General features: G+C 48.8%; 2 protein-coding genes and 3 non-coding genes across 6 annotated transcripts; 1 reads left to right on the top strand and 4 right to left on the bottom strand.

Moving 5' to 3' along the window:
* The first annotated feature begins 4,878 nt into the window (after positions 1 to 4,878).
* Positions 4,879 to 11,733, top strand: SERPINH1 (serpin family H member 1). 2 transcript variants are annotated; one of them, XM_056327887.1, is made up of 5 exons: positions 4,879 to 5,024; positions 7,913 to 8,529; positions 8,726 to 8,824; positions 9,228 to 9,460; positions 9,643 to 11,733. In XM_056327887.1, the coding sequence occupies exons 2-5, from the start codon at positions 7,947 to 7,949 to the stop codon at positions 9,943 to 9,945; spliced, it is 1,218 nt and encodes a 405-aa protein (XP_056183862.1). In that variant the 5' UTR covers positions 4,879 to 5,024; positions 7,913 to 7,946; the 3' UTR covers positions 9,946 to 11,733. The 2 variants fall into 2 exon arrangements, with proteins under 2 accessions (XP_056183862.1, XP_056183861.1); XM_056327886.1 differs by having other exon boundaries at positions 4,898 to 5,024; positions 7,916 to 8,529.
* Positions 11,734 to 15,176: 3,443 nt separating this feature from the next.
* RPS3 (ribosomal protein S3) lies at positions 15,177 to 21,680 on the bottom strand. Its single transcript, XM_056327888.1, has 7 exons — positions 21,549 to 21,680; positions 20,554 to 20,684; positions 20,209 to 20,302; positions 18,893 to 18,987; positions 17,843 to 18,030; positions 16,220 to 16,416; positions 15,177 to 15,245 (listed from the first exon to the last, which is right to left on the bottom strand). Exons 1-6 carry the CDS (start codon positions 21,576 to 21,578, stop codon positions 16,223 to 16,225), a joined length of 732 nt encoding a protein of 243 aa, XP_056183863.1. The 5' UTR covers positions 21,579 to 21,680; the 3' UTR covers positions 15,177 to 15,245; positions 16,220 to 16,222.
* LOC130145350 (small nucleolar RNA SNORD15) lies at positions 15,875 to 16,011 on the bottom strand. Its single transcript, XR_008820500.1, has one exon. It is a non-coding gene; the product is annotated as a small nucleolar RNA SNORD15 (small nucleolar RNA).
* LOC130145328 (small nucleolar RNA SNORD15) lies at positions 16,773 to 16,921 on the bottom strand. The gene has a single exon (XR_008820479.1). It is a non-coding gene; the product is annotated as a small nucleolar RNA SNORD15 (small nucleolar RNA).
* Positions 18,377 to 18,523, bottom strand: LOC130145349 (small nucleolar RNA SNORD15). The gene has a single exon (XR_008820499.1). It is a non-coding gene; the product is annotated as a small nucleolar RNA SNORD15 (small nucleolar RNA).
* Positions 21,681 to 24,254: the final 2,574 nt, after the last annotated feature.

Here is a 24,254-nt window from a genome sequence, read left to right as displayed (position 1 = left end):
CTTGTTTGCTCTGGTTTGGGGAGAGATTTGGCTGATGAAACTGAGACACATGCAAGTTCCTCAGCAATCCCAGATGAATCAGTGATAACATTGCTCCTGGGGCTACCCTGGGAAACTCTGAGAAATGGTCTGGGGCGAGCTGAACTGATTTAAGAAGGTTTGACCTGACCTAAGGCAGGTTCTCTTAAGGCTGATTCACCTTCTCTGTCCATTCCTACTCATTAGGTGAGAAAAAGATGCCCAGCAGATGCAGGCAGGAGAAGCAAGAAGTGGTGCAGAGGCAGGGGAGCATTCACATCAGCGCTGCCTTTGTCTCACCCTTGCAGGCAGGTGAAATAATGCTGTCACCAAGATGGGAGACACAACAGGGACATGCAGGTTCAGGAATTTGACTGTATCAGGGAGTCTCCCAGACTTGTTGCATCCTCTGCAGGAAGACTAGATGCATTCAAGGTTCAGGCTGCAAAGAGGATCAGTATTACCTTTGCTGCCCCCCCTGTGATCTTTGCAGGTCCCATGGTTTTTAATCCTCCAAGAGCTAATCCTGCCATGTGCTCCGCTCCCTCCAAGAGATGTTCAGCACCTCAGGATGGCCTCTCATGCTGGCTCTGAGCATCCCTGCCTTACTCATCTCTAGCACAGAGAAACCCAAGGTAATTGAGTTACTTGGAAGAAGAAGTGAGGCTTATAAACTCTGAGGCTCAGAAGGACATACAAAATGTCCTGCTAGGCCAGGGTGGTTCTTCTAGCTCTGCTCCACCAACAGCCATGCAAGAGCCAAGCACCTTTAGGGCAAGCAACTGGTTCCAGCTTGCCTGTGGTCCACTGCACTTGTGCGACCCCAGCACCCAGACCTGTTGGATTAGGGATGTTCAGCGTACATCCCCATTAATATCTACTTCTTGAACTAATTAGTCTACTTTCTCTAATCCTTTTAGATTAGATCCCATCTGCCTCCTGTGGCTGCAACTGCATGAAAAAGAACGGCCTAAGATCTCTTTTAAAATCATCGCCTGCTAGCTTCTACCTAGCTCCATGCTCTTAACTGTAGGATCTGGTGAACAGCCTTAATTTCCTGCCCCATTAAAGTTGAGAGTTACAAGAAAGGACTAAGTATCTGTTCTACAAATTGCCTTCACTGCTATCCTTGCTACAGACCATGCTTGATCCTGGAAAGCAGAAACCCAGCACCAGCACTGCTTCATGGCAGCTTAGAAGATGACAGACTCTGTCACTGACACAGGAAAACAAGGGTCAGTCTGCTGGGTCACTGCAGCCTACGGGAAAGGATGAACGTGCAAAGCTGCTGGAGTTTATATTTTAAAAGTTCTGTCCAAAGAGCCTGTTAGACTGCAGTGTTTGCTTTTGTTGGCTTTTGTAGAAATAAAGTGCTCCTTTAATATATAATCAAGTGAATTAGTAACACTGCTTTAAATAAGACAAGCCAAACAACCACGACAGCATCACTTCAGATGTTTTATGTCTGGGCATGGGTTGTTTACCGCACAGCTGGGTGTAGGAGTCCCAGTACCAGCCAGATTTCACTGTCCTACACCCCAGCAGCTCCCCCACGCCCGGCACAGGCCCTGGGACAACAGGCTGCAAATCTCATCTACTTTGTCAGAGTGCAGAGGATCAGACCCATATCACAAACTGTTTGTGTTTTTGTTATATTAAAGTATGTTATAGCTTAGTAGATCTGCAGTCCCCTAAATCCAAAGGCTCCCCAGGGAGCATAACCGCACTTCAATTAACTTGCAACGAAAGAAATTCAAGTTTTGCCCTACGAGCAAGTGTGTTTTAAAGCTGTGCAGCTGGAGGGGAGGAGCTGTGCTGGAGAAGTAGATGTGTCTTTTGGCAGCTGGGCCCTCTCATTAAAGGAGCAGAGAAGACGGAAGAAGGCAACTCCCAGTATCGCTCCCCCCTCCCGGTCCTCTCCCCCCATCCCACTGCTGTAGGATCTCCTACGTGGCACTGTGGAGGCAGGGAATGCTAGCCAGAACGCCTGCAAAGTCCAACTGCACTTGGAAATCACTCAAAGGCAAAAGAAATCTCCCCCTGCAATGCAGATCAGCCCGATTCCTAATACTTTTGCCCTGGAAAAAGTGTTCATGGTCAAGATTAAGCTGATTGCTGACATTTTGGTAGAATTTACTCGTTTTCTACACATCCTAACATCCTGCAGATTTATTGTGGCTGTCTTACAGCGATGCGCTCAGGATTGTGTTGTCTGGGGAGATGAATTAGTAGCATGGAGCAGTTTGCAAGAGCAGGAATAGGTTGGATCCAAAAGTCAGGCAAAAATTTGAAATATCTTTATGCAGGGCTGCCTGTCCTCAAACACAAATAACTATATCAATTGAACTCCTGATACTCGTTATTGAGGCAAAGCCATTTAAAAGGACTGAAGCACAGAGCCCTGTACTTGTGTCAAAGGAGTTTGGTTCTGGGAGGCATTGAAAGAGATCAAGATTAAAAGTTTTAGAGTTTATATTAAATTTCACTAAGAAGAAAAAAAATTCTTATATGGGAAGTGATTACACAAAAGGGTTTGAAGGTGGAGCAATTCAGAGCTTGGCAGAGAAAACCAGCTGACACTGAAATTTTAAAGGAGGTTTTCTCATTTCTCAGCTGGTACATACCAGTAACATTTCACCTGTGTCTTGACTGCTTGCTATCCACAAATTCATCTTTTATTATAGCAATGTAGTAATAAAGCAAAGATTGTGCTATAAAAACCCCGGGGCCACATTCTAGTCATTTATGCAGACACAAAGCCAGGAAAACTGCTCCAAATATATACACTAGTGAACACCAAAAATACGATGCTTAAGGTACTTCAAACCTCTTTCCCACCAATTCCCTCCCAGAAGGCAGTGGATCTCTGAACATCACTGCTGTGAAGCCATTAGGACCGTTATCATTAAAGACTGCAGCGTAAGGTACCTGCTTGAATGCAAAATGCCCAGGGAAGATGGCAGCTGGAAATGTGTTTTGTTCAGGTATTTCCTTCTCCACACACACACCACTGAAAAAGCAAAAAAAACCCAAACCCAAAAGTAAACAACTCACAGAAAGATAGGAGCCTTCAGGCACCCGAAAGGTCTTCATGCTCGGCACCCAAAAGGTCACCCACTGAGTGAGACCCCTTGGCACTTTTCCCCTGTAATAGCTTTTGTGCAAACGACATCGCATGGATCAATTCAGCCATAATAAAGGCTATTGGGAATGGATGAATGGCATAATCTTTCTCACCGCCAGAAGCAAACACCCAGTGACCAGAACAAACTTCCCGTTATCTGCTACTGCTGTTATTAAGGTCTTGTTGCTGCAAACTGTGCTGTGAGCGAAATCATCGTAGAAACACTGTGTTATTGCAGGTGGTGGAAAATTTTGTACAGGGAGGGCTGAAAGACCTCCCCTCATTTGAGGTGTGGAGTATCTATTCACATAGCATCATCTGAATGGTTTAGACAGAAGAAAAATGTTGCTTTCTGATGCCATCTTCTACTATCAGTGGACTGGTGTCATGCAGTGGAACAGACAGTGGAAAGATGAGGTGATCCTGATGCAAGGTGCTTGCAAGACAACCCAGGTCTGAGAGTAGAATATTCAAAGCCAGAAGACAAAAATCAGGTGCTGTTTTCTACTATAGCAACAAGAGACAGCAACCCGCAGAGACCCCCTGTCTTCTGAGGGAAGCCGAGAAACTTGCAGAGCCAAAACCAGGGCAGGGAAATGAAATTACACGGTGATTAGGAGCAAGGGAAGACAGAGACATCAGTTAAAAAACAGAATGATGCAGCATCGTTCTGGTAACATGGTAAATGTCAATGAGAATGGTGCTTAATTACTGGGTGGTACCTAGCATATCATTATTTCCCAGATTGCTGTTAAAAAAAATCCCATGCTATCTTAAATTGTGACAGGGTTGAAACCAAGTGGTGTTCAATACTCGTGACTCAGCGCAGAAACTTCCCTATGGCACATAACTTTGCTGTAAGCCCTCTGGCCAAGGCAGTCTGGCACCAGGCAGCACGGGCATTTAACTCCTTCACCGTTCCTGTGGGGGCTGTGGATATCTGTTACCATAATGCTTTTCTAAATTGCGTGAGTTTGCCAGACATGAGGATTTTGCCACTGTGTTACACTACAACAAAGAACAGACCCCAACTGCCCTGCTCATCTCCCACCTACAGCACAGGGGGGAATTTGGAAGTATGGAAGAATTGATGGGTAAGAGGTTCACCACTCCATCAGCCCAGCTGCTGGGGAAAGGGAGAGATGGGTGTTAGGCACAGGTGGGGAGATGGGTGAAAAACCAGTCTCTGGGATACAGCAATACAAAGAAGCTCTCCAGCCACCTGTAACTCAGCCATTGGGTCCCTGCAAGGCGAATGCACGTCCCCTTGGGTACCCCTGAGCCGGCGGGGGGGGGGGGGTGGGGGTGGGTGGGGGAGGGGGCAGGGGGGCATTTCAGATGGCAAGATGTGGCTTGAACCAGGTACAGATGTTAAACATGCGCTGCCTGCGACTGCTGTGGTTGTGGCTGAAGCACTTTGCAACATCCTTGACTTCATGGAGGATGGCACCCCGGAAAAAATAAATAAATCACCCACCTGACATGCCAACAACCACCCAGCCTCCGGGGGGCGGGGGGAGGCAGGGAGTGAGATGGGCCGCTGCCCCGTAAACATGCAAAAGCACGGGTTTGACTAGGGAGAGGGTCCTGTCCTGCTGCTGCAAGGCCCGGCGGCGAGGCAGCTCCGGCAGAAGGAGGGACCCCGCGGCCCCCCGGCCCCCCCTTGCAGCAGCAGCAGCGGGGCCGGGCGCTCCCTGCCATTGGCGGCAGGCCGGGAGAGCTGGATCGGATCCTCCCCTTCCTCTCCCTCCCCAGGCGGTTTTGAGAGGTTTTTCCCAACTTTCCAGAAGTTTCTCGCCTGCCCCTTATATACCCCCTCCACGGGACCGGGAGGTGCACAGGGGAGCCCAGCAAAGCAGCGCCCCGGCTCGCAGCGCCGCAGGTAAGGGGACGCGGGGGGGCAGGGCAGCCTGGGCTCGCAGGACCCCCAGACCACCACCAGGCTGGGATGCGGCCAAGCTAAGGCTGCAGCAGGCCGAGTGTTACTTTGGGGTCTTGCATGCTCCTGGCTGGCTCCACAGGGCAGGGAGGTCGGGGTGGGGGTATTGCACGGGGGGGGGGAAGGGGGTTGCAGGGGGAGGAGGGTTGCAGCGGGGTGGGTTGATGTGGGGGATATGGGTACGGTACAGACCGTCCCACAAGCTGGGTCTGTTTTTTGAGAAAAGATGTGAGATGATCCCTCTCCCCGCCACCTCCAGTTTGCTAGAGATTGTCGCGGTGAAACTGCATCCTGGTTTTTACACCCAGGAGAAACTTACAGGGGTTAAAGAAAGACGAGAGGAGGGTAAAAGCAGCACCAACTTGGTCCAAGTCATCCCGGAGCAGCCCTGGCCGAGAAAATCCTCCAGCCCCTGCTCCTGCCCAGCCTGGGAGCCTTCGGGATCCTGGGCACCAGCCCAGCGCAGGGGGCAGAGCTCTTCTCCCTGCAACGAGACTGACTAACCCTGTCCTGCCTGCCTTAACAAAGTGTCGCGGCCCGCTGCTGACATGGAGACGGCCTTTTGCTTGCATTGCCTCCGTCCTGTGGCTTTGCTACTTGGTCACAGGAGAAATAAGCCCTCGAAGGGGTGCGTGCCTCCGGCTGGCTGTCGTGGATGATGGCACCTCGAAACCCTGCCAAAGAGCGGGTCCCCACAGCCCCGAGGAGGTCTGTGGAATGCCACGTTGGCGTGGGGCGGCCCCTTGCAGGGCTGGGCCGTACAAATGCAAGAGAGGATGTTACTGGCTGCGCCATTCTTCTAGATTCCCTCTTGATTTTCACCTTGCATTATGAATTCACCAATAATCTCGGCCATAATCCAAGGATGGGCAAAATTTCTCTGTCCTGCTGCTGCAGGCTGCGTCACTCATCACAGCCCAGCGCACCCGGCCAAACTTCTCACCAGTCTCTGAAGTAATGAACCTTTTTTAAGCTGAGGATGTAAGTGGCGTGGGCTGCCCGTTGCTCACAAGAGAACTACTCCATGTATCTGTTTTCTTTCAGAATGAAAAAGGCAAACGTTGACCTCACTATGAAACAGTTTCAAGGTATCTTTAGAAATAAAAGGGAAGAAAAAAAAACCCCAAAAACCCTCAGATTTTAAATGCTTGCTGCACCCAATCCTGTCTGCACCTTAAAAAGTGTGACAAGGGCAGTTTTGAGCCTGTTGCACAAGTCTTTGCTCCTAAGTAGCTGGGATGGCTCTTCCAATGGAGTCCTACTCCTAAAAGGATTTTAGGATAAAAATTGCCTCCTTCTCTGAGGCTACGTAAGTCCCACTCTGGCAAAGGAACCCTGGTGCAACTGCGCATTCCCTTTGCTTCGGGCTGTGTGCATGTTTCCTTCCATATGTAATCCCAGCGGGCCCTTCGCTTCCTGCTCTGTTTGCTTTAACCCTGAAGCTGCCCCGTTGCAGCCTTTTCCTGTCTCCCAATGCAAGCAGCAGCTTCTGAGGCTGGCCAGGAGCAGGGCAGAAGGAGAGGACCAAGGTCCAAAACGTCACTGTAACCTTGGACATGATGCAGCCTGTCAAGGAAAAGCTCACCCAAAAGCTCACTGTGGGTGTGAAGGTGGAATTTAAGCCCCGAGGATCTGCCATCAGGAAGGTTTGCTGCAAGCAGTGTGAAGTCAGGAGGGAGGGAAGGTCTGTGGACAGGTTATAGCCCTGGAGGCAGGTGGGATGAGCTCCAAAGAGCTTTGAGACATAGCATTTAAGACTGATCAGTCTGCAGATTTATCAAGAGCTAGTAGCTCTGAGCCCTCACTGGGCCATGGGTGCACCTACCTAATGCATGAACCTATTGGGAGGGGGCTCTGCTAGGGGGGGAAGGGGTCCACCACCTTCCTCTGCCCCAGTACCCCCCTGGCAGGGCTGTACAGGCAAACCAAAGTCAAACAGAGCTGAACTGAGAGGGTTGGTTGGATCTTCTCGAGGGGCTTCTCCGGCTTAAGCTTGGTGGAATGGAAGCTCCTGTGCTCCATCTAGTGTCTAGAGAGCTGAGCATCTGGGTACCGGGCTGAGGTCCCCCGGCAGGATGAGCCCTGCCATACACTGACTGCAGTAGCCCCTGGATCGACAGGCAGCACCGTGCTATGTGGTCCCTGGGCAGCAGAAACATTCCACTTTTAGCTTTCCCTGACAGGGCGGAGGCTTGACTTTCTGCTCTGAGGAGAGAATCACAGAAGGGTTTGGGCTGGAAGGGACCTTCAAGACCAGCCAGTCCCGCCCCCCGCCAGGGGCAGGGCCCCCTCCCCCCAGCCCAGGCTGCTCCCAGCCCCGTCCAGCCTGGCCTTGAGCCCTGCCAGGGATGGGGCACCCACAGCTGCTCTGGGCAACCTGTTCCCATGTCTCATCACCCTGAAAGTGCAGAATTTCTTCCTTATACCTAATCTGAATCTGCCCTCTTTCAGTTTAAAGACATTCCCCCATGTCCTACTGAAATTGTATGAGAAATGTGTGTTGCTTCCAGTCCCTGGCCCCTCCTTAAATCATTTACTGTACATAAGCACGTAGTAACATAGTAAAATTGCTTAAAAAAAAGCAGCTTTCATTCAAAACGCACAGGCTCTGCATGCCAGAGTGCAGCCTGGCCTCTTGAAGATTAATTGTTGCTCAGGGAAAGAGCCCAGCACAGACTTGGCATTGTTGCACCCCAAGTGAAACCTTAATGCAGATGCTGTGGCTCTCACTGGAGCACAGGAGTGGGTTTCCCTGGAAGAGCCCCTGGGATCTCTGAACACTCCAGGAAAGGCTTGAATCATGCTGATGGTGAGCTCTTCTTGCCCCCCAGCAGGTCCTCAGAGGCGTCCGGTGCTGCCAAAGCCATGTGGATTATTCTGGTGTTTGCTCTCTGCGGCCTCGCTGCAGCCGTGCCCTCGGAGGACAGGAAGCTGAGTGACAAGGCAACAACGCTGGCTGACCGAAGCACAACACTGGCCTTCAACCTCTACCATGCCATGGCAAAAGACAAGAATATGGAGAACATCCTGCTGTCCCCTGTGGTCGTGGCCTCTTCTCTTGGCCTCGTGTCCCTTGGGGGCAAGGCCACAACTGCCTCCCAAGCCAAGGCAGTGCTCAGCGCAGACAAGTTGAATGATGACTACGTGCACAGCGGGTTGTCTGAGCTCCTTAACGAGGTCAGCAACAGCACAGCCCGCAATGTCACCTGGAAGATTGGCAACCGCTTGTACGGCCCCGCCTCCATCAACTTTGCTGATGACTTTGTGAAGAACAGCAAGAAACACTACAACTACGAGCATTCCAAGATCAACTTTCGAGACAAGAGGAGCGCCCTGAAATCCATTAACGAGTGGGCAGCACAGACCACAGATGGGAAACTCCCAGAGGTCACAAAAGATGTTGAGAAAACTGATGGAGCTCTCATTGTCAATGCCATGTTCTTCAAGCGTAAGTTCCACCTTCAGTTCTTGATATAAGTGACCCAAAACTTGGCCTGAGCCAATACAGAACAGCCCAAATTGGAAGCTGAACTAATCCTAGGCCCACTGGAGGCATGCTCTTTTTCAGAGCATGCAGCTGGGAGCTGCGCATGAAACTACTACCCATTCCCTTTTCTTACAAGCTGAATTTCTCTCTCCTGTAGCTCACTGGGATGAGAAGTTCCATCATAAGATGGTGGACAACCGTGGCTTCATGGTGACCCGTTCCTACACTGTGGGAGTCCCCATGATGCATCGCACCGGTAAGTTGCAAACCTGCCCCATGTCAAGACCAACTGAAGGTACGCTCACTGCTGCTCCATTACCCGGTTTTCCACTAGCTGCTTCCAAGATTGTTTTGCCTCACTTATTAGCGAGAAAGAACAAAGCACGCTGCGCTTGTTCTGCTGACTCGGTCCCTCTGAACAGAGAGAATCCACGTTTACTATTGGGTACTTGGCTGTTAGGAATAAATCCTAGCTCATCACGCAAATAGGAGCTGCAGTTTTGAGTTCTTGCCAGCTCCAATAGCGCTGGACCAGTTCCCAAAACAGCATTCAGACTCACTTCGCTTGCTGGTTGGGGAAAGTCCAGGGTGAATTCACAAGGTTGTGGGTAGCTTTGCCTCTATTCCACACCTCACCATTTCCTGCTTCTGATTTCAAGGTCTCTACAATTACTATGATGATGAGACAGAGAAGCTCCAGGTGGTAGAGATGCCACTTGCTCACAAGCTCTCCAGCATGATTTTTATCATGCCAAACCATGTGGAGCCTCTGGAGCGGGTTGAGAAACTGCTGACCAGGGAGCAGCTGAAGGCCTGGGCTGGCAAGATGAAGAAGAGATCAGTGGCCATCTCACTGCCTAAAGTCATCCTGGAAGTCAGCCATGACCTTCAGGTAAAGAAAGTCCTTAAAGAAAACAGTGGGGCATTACAGTTCTTTGGAGTGGGAGGGAAGAGAGCGGGAAGACAGGTTATCTGTGCCCATCATCCTTTTTCCAGCGGCTAGTCTAACCATGGCTGGAAAGGATTGCGCAGTGTCATCTCTGGGAGGGTTGCTGACCTCTTTTCTCCTCCTAGAAACACTTGGCCGATCTGGGCCTGACAGAAGCCATTGACAAAACCAAGGCTGACTTGTCAAAAATCTCTGGCAAGAAAGACCTTTACCTATCCAATGTCTTCCACGCTGCTGCTCTTGAATGGGACACTGAAGGAAACCCCTATGATGCTGACATCTATGGCCGAGAGGAGATGAGGAACCCCAAGCTCTTCTATGCTGACCACCCCTTCATCTTCATGATCAAGGACAGTAAAACCAACTCAATTCTCTTCATTGGCAGGCTCGTGAGGCCCAAAGGAGACAAGATGCGTGATGAGTTGTAGTTAGGTTGTTAGGGTGGTGGGTTTTTTTCCCGGAGCTTTGGTTTGTGTGTTTTTAGCGGGGGATTTCAAAAAAGGGGAAACACTATTTTGTATCCTTCTCGAACTATGGGTGCTATTCAGACCAGGGTGCATTGTGATGAGAAACCAGCATACACTTTACCTCACCCCAAAATACTTATTGCACAAACCCACCTCCAGAGAGGATCAGTGGAGCCTGGCACAAGAGGGTCACCAGGAGGGGAAGGCAACGGGCATGCACTGTCTGAGCTGCTGGCATACTCGGCCAAGACGTTCAGGCTAACGCCTAGCTCCTCCCTGCACTCGAGTTTAGCCTCCTGTAAGCGTCTCGCTGCTACCATCAGCCCTGCAAAGGCACAGGCTCTCCACCCTTCCATCTCAAATGCTTCTGCACATTTAGCTCTGCCACTTGATTTTCTCCCCCTTTGATGCTACACAGCACCACACCAGAGCTGCTCTGGTCGCTTTGCAGTGTTCCTTGCTTCTCTCTTGTCTTCAGTGGTGTGTAACAGCTGTGCACCACCCCTCTGGGGGCAACATCTGGAATTAAACATCCTGTAGCAGGCACAGAGGAACTCTCTTGGTGCTTCTGCATCAGCACACAGGGCTGGGAAAGAGACAGTGCTGTGAAGGTTCTCCCAGTTACAACCAGGGCTGTGACCTGTTGTAGCAGGCTAAGGGACTGCTGCTGGCTTCTCACAGGGAGGTGGATCATGTTCATTTCCTCTTTTTTGTTTAAATACAAAGCTTTAGAGCTGCCCTTACCTGACTTCCTAATGACCCTTTTCTGAAGATCCTCTCCACCATGATACTTTAACTCCCTGTTGGCTGACCTGGACAAGGGCATGCTGAAAAACAAATGTATTTATAGTTATACTCTTATTTATGTCTGATGATGAGCAAGTTTCACAGCCTGATCCAGCCTAGACTTGGAGGCTACTCCTATCTTCCTCCTTCTTTCAAAGATACCATTGGGTTAACACCATTTAAAGAAGTAACATGATCCTGTGAACACTGAAGCACATCAGGTAAGCCTTGCTATGCACTGCAAGACATCGCAAAGCAAGTAATGACAAAACTATTGAAATGAGAGAAATCTGTGTGTCACAATGTAAGTGCCAGTTATTTAAAAACCAGCAAGGAGAGTGACTGCATTGCTTTGCTTTGTTTTATTTCCCTGCCAATGTGCTTACTGTCAGGTTGCTACACAGAAGCCCAATACTGCATTTTCTCAGACAACACACAGGACTATGTCCACTTACCAAGTTAGAACTCCAAAGTTTATTAGGCTTTCCTACAGGCAAAAATACAGCAGCTTGCACTCCCAAGTTTGACCCAACCATGCCTTCTCCAGGTTTGTAAGGTTACACAATTGCAGACGAGCTCATCCGCCCCAATTCCTATCCAAGCCAGCTGGAATGGGAGATTATTCTCCTTAAGCCTCTTCCCAGATCATATTCCTAGGTGCTTTCCCTGCTGTCTTGGGAAGCAGGTGGCAATCCACAAGGATGTACCCAAATGCACAGGAAGCCTAAAGCCCAGTGTGTATGCTAGACACTACCCAGTGAATCGGTGCACTGAAACTCGCACAGGCTAGCATGTTAACGGAGGATGGGGGTGGGTAAAAGGGGTGGGCAAGGCAAGAACACACTGTGTGATATTGTGAATAATTTGCATCATATGGATGCAGGTGTCTGATGGCTTTTATTACCTGTTCTTGTACCACACAATGACAGTTGTATAATTTTGCAATAAAACTTTTTCAATGAACCTCTGGGAGCCACAGTCACTTGGAGGGTTTGGGTGGAGACAAAACATTTCAACAAAAGCCAAGGGGTTCCTTGCCACCCTTAAATCCAATGCACCTTTCTCAATCTGGCAATTATGGACAAGAATTACACTTTAACACACAACAACAGATGAATTCCTGTGACATGGGAATTCCTGTGACATGGGAAAGGAACACTATTAGCAGGTCAGCTTTTCATTTCACTTTTGAGCCTTCCTCCTGAAACTGCAAGTATCCAGCATCTTTAATACTTAACAGGTAAAGGACCCACTGCCCTGCCGTTTAACACAGCAGCAAATGACTGTTAAAATACGGTAGCATAGGAATGAGAAGTGAGCTGTTGGCCACAGGGACCAGCCTTCCTGACCTGAGAACCCAAAGCTTCTCTAGCTGGGATCTAATAAAAGGAAACAGCAGGAAAAAGAACTGCAAAGAACCTGCACCATCACTGTGGCTATACAGCTAAAGATGCCTTCCGTAGCTGAAAAATCCAGCAGCATCAGACCCTGCTGGTCCATGTCCTTCCACTGCTGGAAAGGGATTAACTTGCCGTCCATTCAAGCATGCAACCTTCTGTCACACAGCCACAAGCAACTAAAAGCCAGTCATCTCCCCTTTCCATACCAAAACAGCCACATCTGGGATGGGCAGGCACACACACCCACACGAAGCTCCTCACGGACTAAAAAAGCACCCAGTGCTTGCTGGATCAGTGTTTCACTGCACAAAATTACAGAAGCCATCTCCAGCACTAACACCCAGTAGCCCAGGAACACCACCAACCCCAAACGTCAATACAGCAACTTAAAAGCTTTCCAGAGCTCCTGAGTTTATCCCGCTCCAGGCTCATCTTGCAGCTTTAAACGCTCATGGTTTTCATCCCAGAGAAGAGAGCACCCTCATGGCACAGAGAACTGAATGCTCCCTCTAAGTCTACTTTAGCAGCTTCTTCAAACAGCTCATAGTGGTAGTATGCTCCAACCAATGCACGCCAGACAGGTATTCAGTTCACACATGCAAACTTTGACCATTATGGGGTAATCAGAATAGTCTGGGTTGAAGGGACCTTTGAAGTTCTAGTCCAACCCACCTGCCACAGCCAGGGACATTTTCAACTGCATACGGTTGCTCACAGCCCTGCCCAATCTGGCCTTGAACGTTCCCAGGGATGGGGCACCCACAGCTGCTCTGGGCAACTTGTACCAGTGCCTCACCACTCAGTGTGAATAGTTCCTTCCTTACACCTAGTCTGAATCTTCCCTCCTTTAGTTTAAAGCCATTCCCCCTTGCCCTGTTGCAACAGGCCCTACTAAAAAGTCTGTTCAACTCTTATAAGCCCCCTTTAAGTACTGAACAGCTGCAATAAGGTCTCCCCGGAGCCTTCTCCTCCCCAGGCTGCACAGCCCCAGCTCTCCCAGCCTGTCTCCATAGCAGAGGGGCTCCAGCCCTCTGACCAGCTCCGTGGCCTCCGACGGGCCCGCTCCGACAGGGCCATGTATGCTGTGCTGGGGACCCCAGAGCTGGATGCCCCAGTGCTGGATGCAGTACTGCAGGTGGGGTCTCACCAGAGTGGTAATCCTTGATGTTGTCCTCAACTTCTCACAACATGATGGATCTAGCAAGAGAGGTACAGCAATACGAGTCTTAAACACACTACTCACGCACCTCGATCTTACAGACAAGCAACTAATTATCTCTTGATTCTACCAGTGATCTGCACTGTGATATTAATAGGCTGATGGACTGGGATGGAAAGCTTTAGACCAGAAAGAAACAGCAGTCTCCAGGAAAGTCAGCCCTCACTAGAGGACTGCAGGAGGAATTTCTAGCTGATCATCACCTAGCATACCAGGACATTTAAGAATTTATAGACACAACACACATGGCCTTGCACTGCGTGTCGCTTTTCTACTGCTTAAAGCCTTCCAGCTTTTACGCATTTCCTGCTCCTATAAAATGGCAAACCTGGTCTGTCACCATTTTCCCCCTGGAATTCTTTTCCAAATTCAAATTTTTATTTCAAAATAAATAAAAAATTGATGTATTATTCACCCTAACACTTAACATACAACTTTTTTTAAAGCTTTCCACTGAAAGATGGCACAGAAACCTGAGATCAGACTCATTCTCTGACACCCCAAGAAGGCACATCTGTTTCTGACAGACTTAACCAGCTTCTCAGCCAGCACCCTGCCAGGCTGGGTTTCCAGGCCTGCCAGAGAAGCTGGGAACAGGACTGAGGCTCACACATCCACACATGCTGCCAGACAGACCAGTTCTTGACACTGTCTGTTTGAAATTAGGTTTGTAAACTGCCTGCCTAGCTCCTGCAGAGAAGCCTCCTGAAAATGGAAATCTGGATGTAAAAGCTATTCCTAAGAAATTATTTCGCAGAATTGTGCTACTTTTGTTAATGCAACAAACAGATTCTGAGTTTTGCAAAATCTGAACAAAACAAAGCCTTGATCCTAGGCACAACATGATCAATTATAATCTCTTCCCATTACTACACTGGACTTTGAAAAACACTGGGAAAGGAGCTGACAAAACTAGAATCTCTGCCTGAAACTTAACCAAATGCTCAGTGTGACTGCTTCAGCCACAGGGCTTTAGCCTGACCGCAGCAGAGAAGAACAGCGCCAACAGTAATTAATAGAGCAACGGAAGAGAGGTAAAAGCACACCTCTGCCTACAGACTATGCAGTTCAATAGTCTAAGTAGCCTTGTGATCTATTATCAACATCTACCCATGTTGTCTTACAGCTCATTAAAGCCAGTTGTTAATAGTGACACATTAATGGACTGTCTACTCAAGCCCTGTAAAGTTTCCTCCCCAATCACTTCAATGTATTTCCATCCCAAAGCTTAGGACAGAAGGTTTGAAATCCACAGTGCACACTCCCCCCACCCCAACTAATGTTTAAATACCTACTCAGAAGTTTGTCTCACCCCACGTCTCCGCCAGCTAAGGTCACCTGACCCTAAAAGGAGCTATAACGTTCCTATACGGTCTAAAGCCCTGAAAGTCACATACTGAATGTCTTTTCAGTGATGACAAGGGAAACAGATGCACAGATGTGAAAAAAGCATTTAGTACACTGTAGTAGTGTTTCACTTGAAGCCAGAAAGATACCAATTACTGCAACTGCTTTGGACACTACTAAGCTTTCCCCTTCTGGAAACCTCAGAGAAAGGGACTGGTAAGTGAAGAGTTACCAGTACTACTCCAGTTAATGGGGTGTTATTAATGACCCCCTAAACACCAGAACGCTGCTCCAGCTCTACCTAGAAATCAGCATTCTTCCCCACTCTTAGATCAGGATCTGGTGAGTTCACTCCAAAAGGGTTACACAACTCCGTACCAAAGATGGGAACAAGGCTTTCCTGGAATACATCTTGCAAAAAAAAGCACCTCCACAAACACTGTCTTTTGTGATTTTATTAAGACATGTTTCCAGGACAGTCAAGCTTCTGGTTGCAGATGTTACAAACCCTACAACAAAAAACAAAATACCAAGTGAGATGGTGGCAAACCATTTCCCATAACCACTAATAAACAAGTTTCAAGTTTTCGAATTAAATGGCACCTCTAACTTGGTGCATTTTAGCCAATGATCCCCCTTTCCCCAACAGGAGCAGACCTTGCTAGTCAGATTCCCTTGTTTCACCGTAGCTCTGCAAACACCCTGAACCCTCCCCAGTTCACGCAGGGCTAGCTTCAGTCAGAGACCATCACAGCCCGGTTTTCACTAGTGGCAAAGGCGGCTTTCTGGAAGAGGCCTTAGGCCCTGTGCCTCCTGCTGCTCTCAAGAGAAAGCGAGCAAAACTTTCAGAAGCAGCAAGTTGCACATTTTCACTGGGAACAACCCCAAGCAGGTCTCAGGCAATTTCAAGCTATCAATTTCTGTCTTTAGAAGCTACTCATTCAGGGAGACAGGATTTCAAACCTTGATTATTTACTTACAAAACTAGCCTACATGTTGTACTGAACATTACCAGCTTCTAAGTCTATCCCAAACCAGATCCCATGGAGGGGGGAGTATCTAAGAAATATACACCCTGTCTCAGAGACAATTCACTGGCAGCAGGTGGCACAATGTGAAAACATCACAGGCACTGAACCCTTCTCAGACAAATGCCTCTAAGTCACTCAAATTGTGACCCAAGGTCCCCAAATCCATGCTGCAGAACACAACATGAAACCGGGCACTTGGACAAGGATATTCCCTTTCAGACTCGTCATCTCATCTTCACTGAAGGGTGTGCTTAGGTGGTTTGTGGCATGCCTTTGCAGATGCCCCCTTCGCCCACGGCAACACTCAATCCAATCCTGCTGACCACTGCACTTGGTGCAGCACAGCAGCTTTTCTTCCCAGTACCCCAGTTACGTGACAGCTTTTTTGGTGACAGACATCTTCCCCACATGGATCCTCACCAAACCCACCTCCCACTGCTTCAGGCACTTACCCCTCACGCAGTGGGAACTGGCTGAGGCATAGCTGGCTGTTCTGGTTTGCCACCTTTCTGCTCTGAAATGGGGGTGGTGGGCAAGATCTCTTCTTTGGGTTCCACAATGCTGACATGGTCTGGCAGAGGCTTTTTGGGGCCAATCTTTCCACTTGGGTCCCAGGGCAACATAATCTTTACTTTGATGCCCAGTACTCCTGTGAAGAGCAACAGGAAAACAGACACGCTCATTCAACACAAAGTATCAGCCACACATTCACTAGGGACAAGCCCCAACGTTGCAAAATATGCTACCTACACCAAAAACATCTCCTGACAACACTGAAGATGCAAACTGATCAACACAAACTTGTTACAGCTTAAAAATCTAATTACTGTGAATTTACATCAGCATGTTTACATTTATCCAATTCATTGCCTTTGCTAAGGACAGCCTGGGACTACGATGAAAACATGCTAACTCTGAAGTCATGCTATCCCTGGTTTTAAACCCTGTCCTTCCTGGGGTAGCCCAGCTCACTTTCCTGGGAAATTGCACTGGTTTTTTTGCATCCCTTCTCAAGACAAATGCCTCCAAATCATCCAACGAGTAGGACATCCTGCCCAGGACAGCCTTAGCACAGCACCACAGAACATGGCACTGAACAGGCTGCAATGACACAAGGACATCCTTTCTGACTTGTCATCGCATGATCACCAAAGGGAACGTGAAAAATAGCTTTGTCTATGCTAGTATCCCCACATCAGGTGTTCTGTAATTAAGTAACCCAAAGCCAGTGAAGATGGGCAAGGCATTTGTGTTTTACCAGAAGGAAGGATAAGCGTAAGCAGGCTTGGCTGGTTTAGCTGGGAAGACTTGCCAGGGCACAGCTATGGGGGAAAACTGTCTGACACTTGCTTTTTCATGGGTCTTGTAACACCTGTGTTCTGCCTGCCTACCCCTAAGAGCCAAGAAAGCCAGAATCCAAACTGCCAACAGCTCTTACAACTCAAGTCAATGTGTGTTTCATTTGCAAGTTGTTTTGTAACTGGCCACAGGATACAAGTGAGCGTATCTAGAAAATCTAGTCAACATTCTCAACTGGAAACATTCAGCCACCACCACTAGAAAAGTGGGTGACCTGGGATGACTACATAAAATCCTGTCGTCTGCTGAAGGCCCCTTCCTTCTCCGCTGCCCATTCTCATACACAAATACAAATAAAGTTCTACTTCAGATGTAACTTGCAAACTCCACGGTGAGAGCTTAGTTGCAAAAGCCCAAGAAAATAACAGATTTTCAGTAAGAACAACTAGCAGCAGCACAATTGAACCACTCTGCAGGATCCGTGGTGCATCAATATCATGTGAGTTACCACTCACAGGTGACAGAAGGAAACATCCAACCTGCAGGCACAGGATGCCAGGAGTTGAGATCTTAGAATCACAGAATGGTTTGGGTCGGAAGTGACCTTCAAGATCACCTAGTTCTAACCCCCTGCCATGGGCAGGGGCACCTTCCACTAGACCAGGCCGCTCAAAGCCCCATCCAGCCTGGCTTCCAACACTTCCAACTTTGGACTCTGAAAACCCAGAGAAGGAAATCAACAGAGCTGCAAAGGGATCTGCATCTCAGCCACTCACCTTGCCGGAGAAGGACGTGACGCACAGCTGTGTCAACGTAGTAATTCACAGGGTCTCCACTGTGGATCATCAAGCCATCTACAAACTTCATGGACTTGGCGCGCTGACCTCTAAGTTTGCCAGACACAACCACCTCACAACCCTTGGCACCACTTTCCATGATGAAGCGAAGGACACCATAGCAGGCTCTGCAAGAAGAGAGCAGGCACAGCATTACTCCCACTCTGCCAAATCTACATGGTTCCACAGAGGCATTTTACCCCAATTTCAGCACAGGCAATCACACTTGAACTTTTGTTTGTAAAGTCTTCTGAACACACACACGTGCAACCAAAGCTCTGTTTATGTTACTCAAAGCAGCAAAAATCTCCACACCGTTTTAGCACTGTCAAACCCAGCCTAAGAAAACCCTTGTGACTTATGGTCCTTGTAAGGTGGTGGAAACAGTGACAGGCACACCTTCTTTGTGACACAAAAGCAGCTCCACAGCTGAAGGTGCCCAATACACCCATGTCAGGAGTGCAGCTCCTCAGCCCTTCTCAGACAAATGCCTCTAAATCATTCAATGATGAGAGGATGCTCCTGCTGAAGAACCACCCACAGCATCACAGAACATGGCACTGCAGAGGTACTGCAACAAGAGCCACCCACTTCTGACTCGTCATCTTATCATCACAGAAGGGATCTGAGAAGCAAGGTCACTGTCACTTGATGAGCTACAGCTCAGCAAGAAGGCCTGAAGTAGTGTTTCAGTCCTCCACCTATTCATTCACAAAAAAAAAACCCCACAAATGCAAGCTTTATGCACACCAGTCAGACAACTTGTAATCTGATCTAAGACTCTAAAGACTTCAACTTTTATGCATAACATACATTATCTAGCAAATATCTCTTTCAACTGTGTACAAACTGTCAAAAATACGAACTGCCCTCTCTAAGTGCAGCATTACTAGGTTAAATTTTCAAACTACAGATGGGTTGGCAAGGAGTTTTCCTGAAATAGTATTTGAATTCTTCACTATGCCATCACACTCAATTTGCTCTACTCACCGACGCACTGCTAAACCTCCCAGCAGCTTGTACCGTAGGGACTCTGCCTGAGCAATTGCACACAGACCTCTCGTAGCCACCTTCTCGGCATAGAGCTACAAAGGAAAAGAAGTAAACTCAGAAACAGGGCTCTACTTCAAGATAGTTTTAATTTCACAGAACTGGAGCTTTGTACTACTCTATGCTCCACTATCTACACTCAGTTCAGCTAGTCTTTCCACATTTGCATGCAGAAGCTTCATCCTTGTACACTACACACCCTTAATACATATGGTGCCTGTCTCCTGGCAGAGCTGAGACACACTGATGACACTTCACTGAAAGTCAGAAGCCACATCCATGGCACAGTCTCAAAGAGCTGCTGCTTCAAACAGCCCCAAAACATCAGGTATCACAGCAGAGAGGTATCCAGACCATCACAAGAACTTCACTTAAGACATGGTTTCTGCAAAATATCAGTTACATCAGTTTGCTTAAGTATTACAATCAAACCTAATAAAAGGTTTGATTTTTGAAAGCTAGGAGAGTGAGCTAGGAGAGTATTAAATCTAACCTCTCCAAGAGGCCAAAGTCTGGTATGTCAGAAGAAGCTGACATTCAAAAATCAGGCACACTATATTCCTAGAGCTGACAGATCATGCTGTGCTTTGTGAGAGCTTGTGCCATTCAGTATGTTTAAGCATTTGCTGGAGATCATCCGCAAAATTCACTGTATAATGTGATCCAGCAACACTGGCCCAGCAAGTGTAACTATGAGCACCACCCCAGATCACACATTCCCCCCCACCCCTGATTTGTTTGACAGGGAAGTACTAGTAAGGACACCAGGTTCCAAACATTAAAATATCGGAAATTAATGGTGTGTCACTTCACTGTTTATTTCATTACAGTATTACATTCAAATATCTCAAATATTTGCACCAGAACAGTTTCTCTGTAAGGACAGAAACATCATGAATTCAATAAAGGTAATGCTAACACATGAATAACAAACATTACGTTGTTAAGACGAGCTTCTCACTTCAATATTGGGAAAGCAACATCCTCTGCAAAATATTTACAGAGAAGTTTAAAAAGTTTTGTCTGCATCCTACTTACTGGGAAATCAGAGAAAACCAGCCAAAGCAACAGCACTTCAAAATACCACAAACAATAATGCTTTCTGTACTTCAGTGCAAGAGAGTTTTGTAAGAATAGATAAAACATGCCCCAAATTATCTTCCAAGTCAAACTGCCTTTCAGCTGACACCATCCAGACAGTGCACAGAACCAACTGCACAACCTGCCTGCTACTGTTTTAACCGAGACAGTTTTACCTCAACACTTCCCTCAGGGAATCCAAACCGCTTCTGCACGACAGCTGTCAGCTCCCGGATGCGACGCCCCTTCTCACCCAGGACATTCTGAGTTCTGGAAGAAAAAAAGTGCAGTATGACTGAGAAAAATGCCTCCAAGTCCGGGCCTGTAATCATCCCAAAATGCTTCCAGGCTGAACATCTAAATTAGTTCAAAGGTTGTAACACTGCTGTATCACTAAAGATCACTTCAGGATCTCTTTCCCAAGTAGGTTCCTTATAATGTTATCTACCACTCTAAGCTCCAGCCTCCAGCAGCCTCCCTTACAGCCTTGCACAGTTAGTCAACAGCAGCATCTCAGTTACCTGGTGGCAAGTATGATAATCTCAGTCCTGGTTGGAGTGACTCGCACTTCTACTCCAGAGTACCCATCTTCAGCCAATTCACGAGTCAGAAACTCATTCAACTCAGCTTTGAAGATACCGTCAGCAACAAACTAAAAAACAAACGGACAAAGTCAAGCTCTGTTGAAGAGCGCAGCCTGAACTTAAGTTTTTTCACATTTTGAGTCTGGGTGCAATTCATCCCTGGGAACATCATGCAGACCAGCAGTTTCTCCCCCCACGAAGAGGAAGCAGCAGTGGGGAGCAATAAACGCATCCTCCCTTACGTTCCCAGAGACAATTCCGTTGTAGCAGGAGCCTACACCACTGCCTGCTCCACACCTCGCCACAGCTACACTTCGTGCTGAAGGCTGAAATCATAGCTCGCTGCTACGTCTCGCGGTGGTACTCTGATTCGGGTATGAGTTTACATAAAATAAATACAGGGATCAAATGCCTTTACCAGCCCCACAAGGGCCTGTTGCTAGGGCTCTAGCTTCCACCGTGACAGGGCACAGGCCCCAGGCCTCCCTCCCTCTCCCAGACAGGCAAGAGCCCTGCCGCCCCACAGAAGCGGGGAGTCACTAAACCCAAACTTCTCCTACTACTACTACAAAAAAAACCCAAACAAACAAAAAAACCCTAAGTAAGTTCAGCAGCTTTCAGCAGCGTTCCGCACCCCCACGCACAACCCCAACCTGTCTCCCCCGTGCACACAAGCCCAGAGCCCCGTGCAAGCCCCACACAGGCCCGGGGGGGAATCACGGCTCCCTCCCGCTCCGCGCGCTCCCTCACCCCGGCCTCCCGCCGCCATGTTCCCCGCCGGGCCTCCGATCCGCATCCGCCGCCATCCTCCCGCATCCGCCGCCATCCCCTCGCCGCTGCTTCACCCCGGTGAGGCCCGGGGCCGCTCCGGGCGTGACGCCGCCGATATGGAAGTGCCCCGCAGCCGCAGCTCGGCGGGCCGCCGCCCTCACCTTGCGCTTCTTGGAGATCTGCACCGCCATCTTGAGCCGCGCCGCCCGGCGGAAAGGAGGGCTCCAGCACCTGAGGGCGTGCTATATCTGCCTTCCGTGGCGTCCCATTGGGCCGGCGGTGTCACGTGGTCTGGCGAACGGGGGCCGATGGGAAATGTAGTCCTTCCGGTGCCCGGACACGCCGCCATCTTGGGGAGGCTTCCCGCTGGTACCGCTGTCAGTGCCCGGGCAGGCTGCTGTGAACGCCTACAGCCGGCATTGAAAAAGGCGGTGAAAGAGATATGTAATGCGTGCAGGAGTTAGCAGCATGATAATTCAGCCCGATTTTCTACCTGGAGCCTTGCTGTGGTGGGAAAGAGGCCCTTCCCTCACAGTACTGCGGCCGGCCAGCCCCGGTGTGAGGGGAGCGCAGCCGGCGGGCTAGCAGGAGGTGAGGGGAGCAGCAGAGCCCCTCTCTAACAGGTTGCTTCTGTAATTTAAACCTTGGGTTTTTTAAGGTATTCACTAATGAAGGAAACTCCCGTCGGGAAAAAGGTGTGAAAATTCACATACAGGCTATTTGGTTATTTCCAGGGAAACATCAGGGATCTTTGCCGCCAGAGAATACCGTATCCAGTAATTTGCTGCTTTATTCAAATTTTAACAGTAACTGTTAACAATGTATAGTTAACTGTAGATACAGACAATAGCTAACTAAACCTAAAGGTATTGCAGGTCTTCCCTGCAGTGTGTACAGCATCTCGAGCAACAGGGCTGTGGTCCTTGCTGAAAGACAAATGATTCAGTAAATAGGACAGCTGCAGTTCCAGGACAGATCTTCTGTGGGTTTATTTTTTCTCCTATGATGCAATCATCACCTCTACAGTGTGGGCACTGGGTTAAATTAGTAACAGCTTGAAACTCTCACTTGAAATTCTCGCTTGAAACTTCTGTGGTAGCCAAAAATGGGGAAAGCAGCGATTTTTTAGAATGATTTAGGGATTTTAGGGGATTACAGGGGTTTGGTTGTGACATTTCGATTAGAAATAATAATAATAATGGGAGGAAGTGATGCATGAAAATACCTGGACACTAGTGGGTAAATATAGTCTCTTTGGGAAGAGTCAGCAAAGGGAAGTCCTGCCTTGCAGACCTCCCAGAAGGGAGCCAGAAGATACAGGGATAAGGACAAAAAAGGTTGAGATAAGCTGCTTGGCTTTTTGTAAGGCTTCTCTTGGAAAACCTTGCCAGAGGCTTTACAGAAACGAAGCAACCATGGGCGAAGGCAGGGGCATTGCACAGCTTTGCTCCTTACATGGATGCTGCAGGGAACTGTGCAACAAAAGAAGAAATTAAATGTTAGAATTATTGGAGAGAAAAAAAAAAAAGAAGAAATAAGAGACAATCATTTCATGGGTCTGTAAATAATTCCGTGGTGTGCCCACTGGGTACATCTGGTCCTCTTTCTCCAAAAGTGTGAAGGAGACCTGGGAGAGGGGCAGAGCAGGGCAGCAGAGAAGCTGACCAGTTCGGGAGCACCTCTCTGTGAAGTAAACTGTGCAGGTTGGGACTCAACCTGGGAAAGATAAAATGTGGTCAAGATCTACCAACCCACAGAAGCTTCAGGAGGGTGGGCAGGGTGTGACTGTTCATAGTCCTCCCGCAAAGGGCAGGTGAAGGCAGTGGGAGGTGGGTGTTTGCTGCAAACAGGTTTGTTGTATTTTGTTTCCTTTGGGGTTTTGGCTACAGAAAGAAACTCTGGACTAGATTACTCCTGAACCAGCACAGCTGCTCTCTTGTTTGTAGGTAGCTGACAGTAGCGGATTGCAGGTTAGGGCCAATGTTCAAAATTAGACAGTTGATGGCCCCGATTGCCCCACCAAGAGGCATTGCCACAGGCTGGTCTGCCTGGCAGCCATCTCCCACACTGACTCCATTTCGGGCTGGGCTGCTCAAGTTGTGCGAAGTTGATGAGCAAAGAGCAGGTCCCCATAAATGTGCCAGGCAGCAATTAGCATCACTCTGGGAACAGCAAGGTGGAGAAGGCACCTCTGCTCTGGAGCTGGTACCAACCACTGAAGGGAGGACAGAGCGGAGTGGGACCTCTGCCACCCACTCTGAATCCATCTAGGAGCATGGGTGAGGCTGTCTGACATGGCCCAGCCCTCATCCAGCTGTTTAAGCTCTCTCCCAAACAGGGTCACCACATCTCAACACCTCTTGAGGTTTGGCCCATGTCAACTCCTGGGCCATACCCCACCGGGGCCCCGTTAACAGTGTCACTGTACCAATGATGGTGTGTTGGGGCCTGTGATTTTTTTGGCACTGCTTTGCTGCCTTGTTAAGGTGTAGGCAGGCAAACTCTGCAAGAAATACCAGTATGACCAGTACAGCGCTGGTAAAACACCTCTCCTTCAAACACCCACCCCAGCATGGCCCATGGGGAGCAGCGGGGAGTCGGCTGTGCCTGGAGGAGCCAGCTCTCCTCTTTGCCTTGCCAGGGAAAGGCCTGGTTTGCCACTAGATGTCAGTGGAGACAGTTTCCACGGAGGGAAAGCTTCGTGTCTCTCCTCTCCTCCCTCTTCCCTCTCCCCCAGGGATTCATTTGTCCAGGACCTGAGGGATGGCGGAGCACCGATGAGACAGAGCCTGTCCGCAGCAGCTCACAGTCTACTTTGCAAGGACAGCTGCTGCCAGTGAGGGATTTGTGTCCTCTCTTGTCCCCAG

Source organism: Falco biarmicus, chromosome 2 (assembly GCF_023638135.1).
Source record: "Falco biarmicus isolate bFalBia1 chromosome 2, bFalBia1.pri, whole genome shotgun sequence".
Taxonomy (NCBI): Eukaryota; Metazoa; Chordata; class Aves; order Falconiformes; family Falconidae; genus Falco; species Falco biarmicus.
Note: the sequence above shows the minus strand (reverse complement) of the source record. Positions and strands in the feature narration are given on the sequence as shown.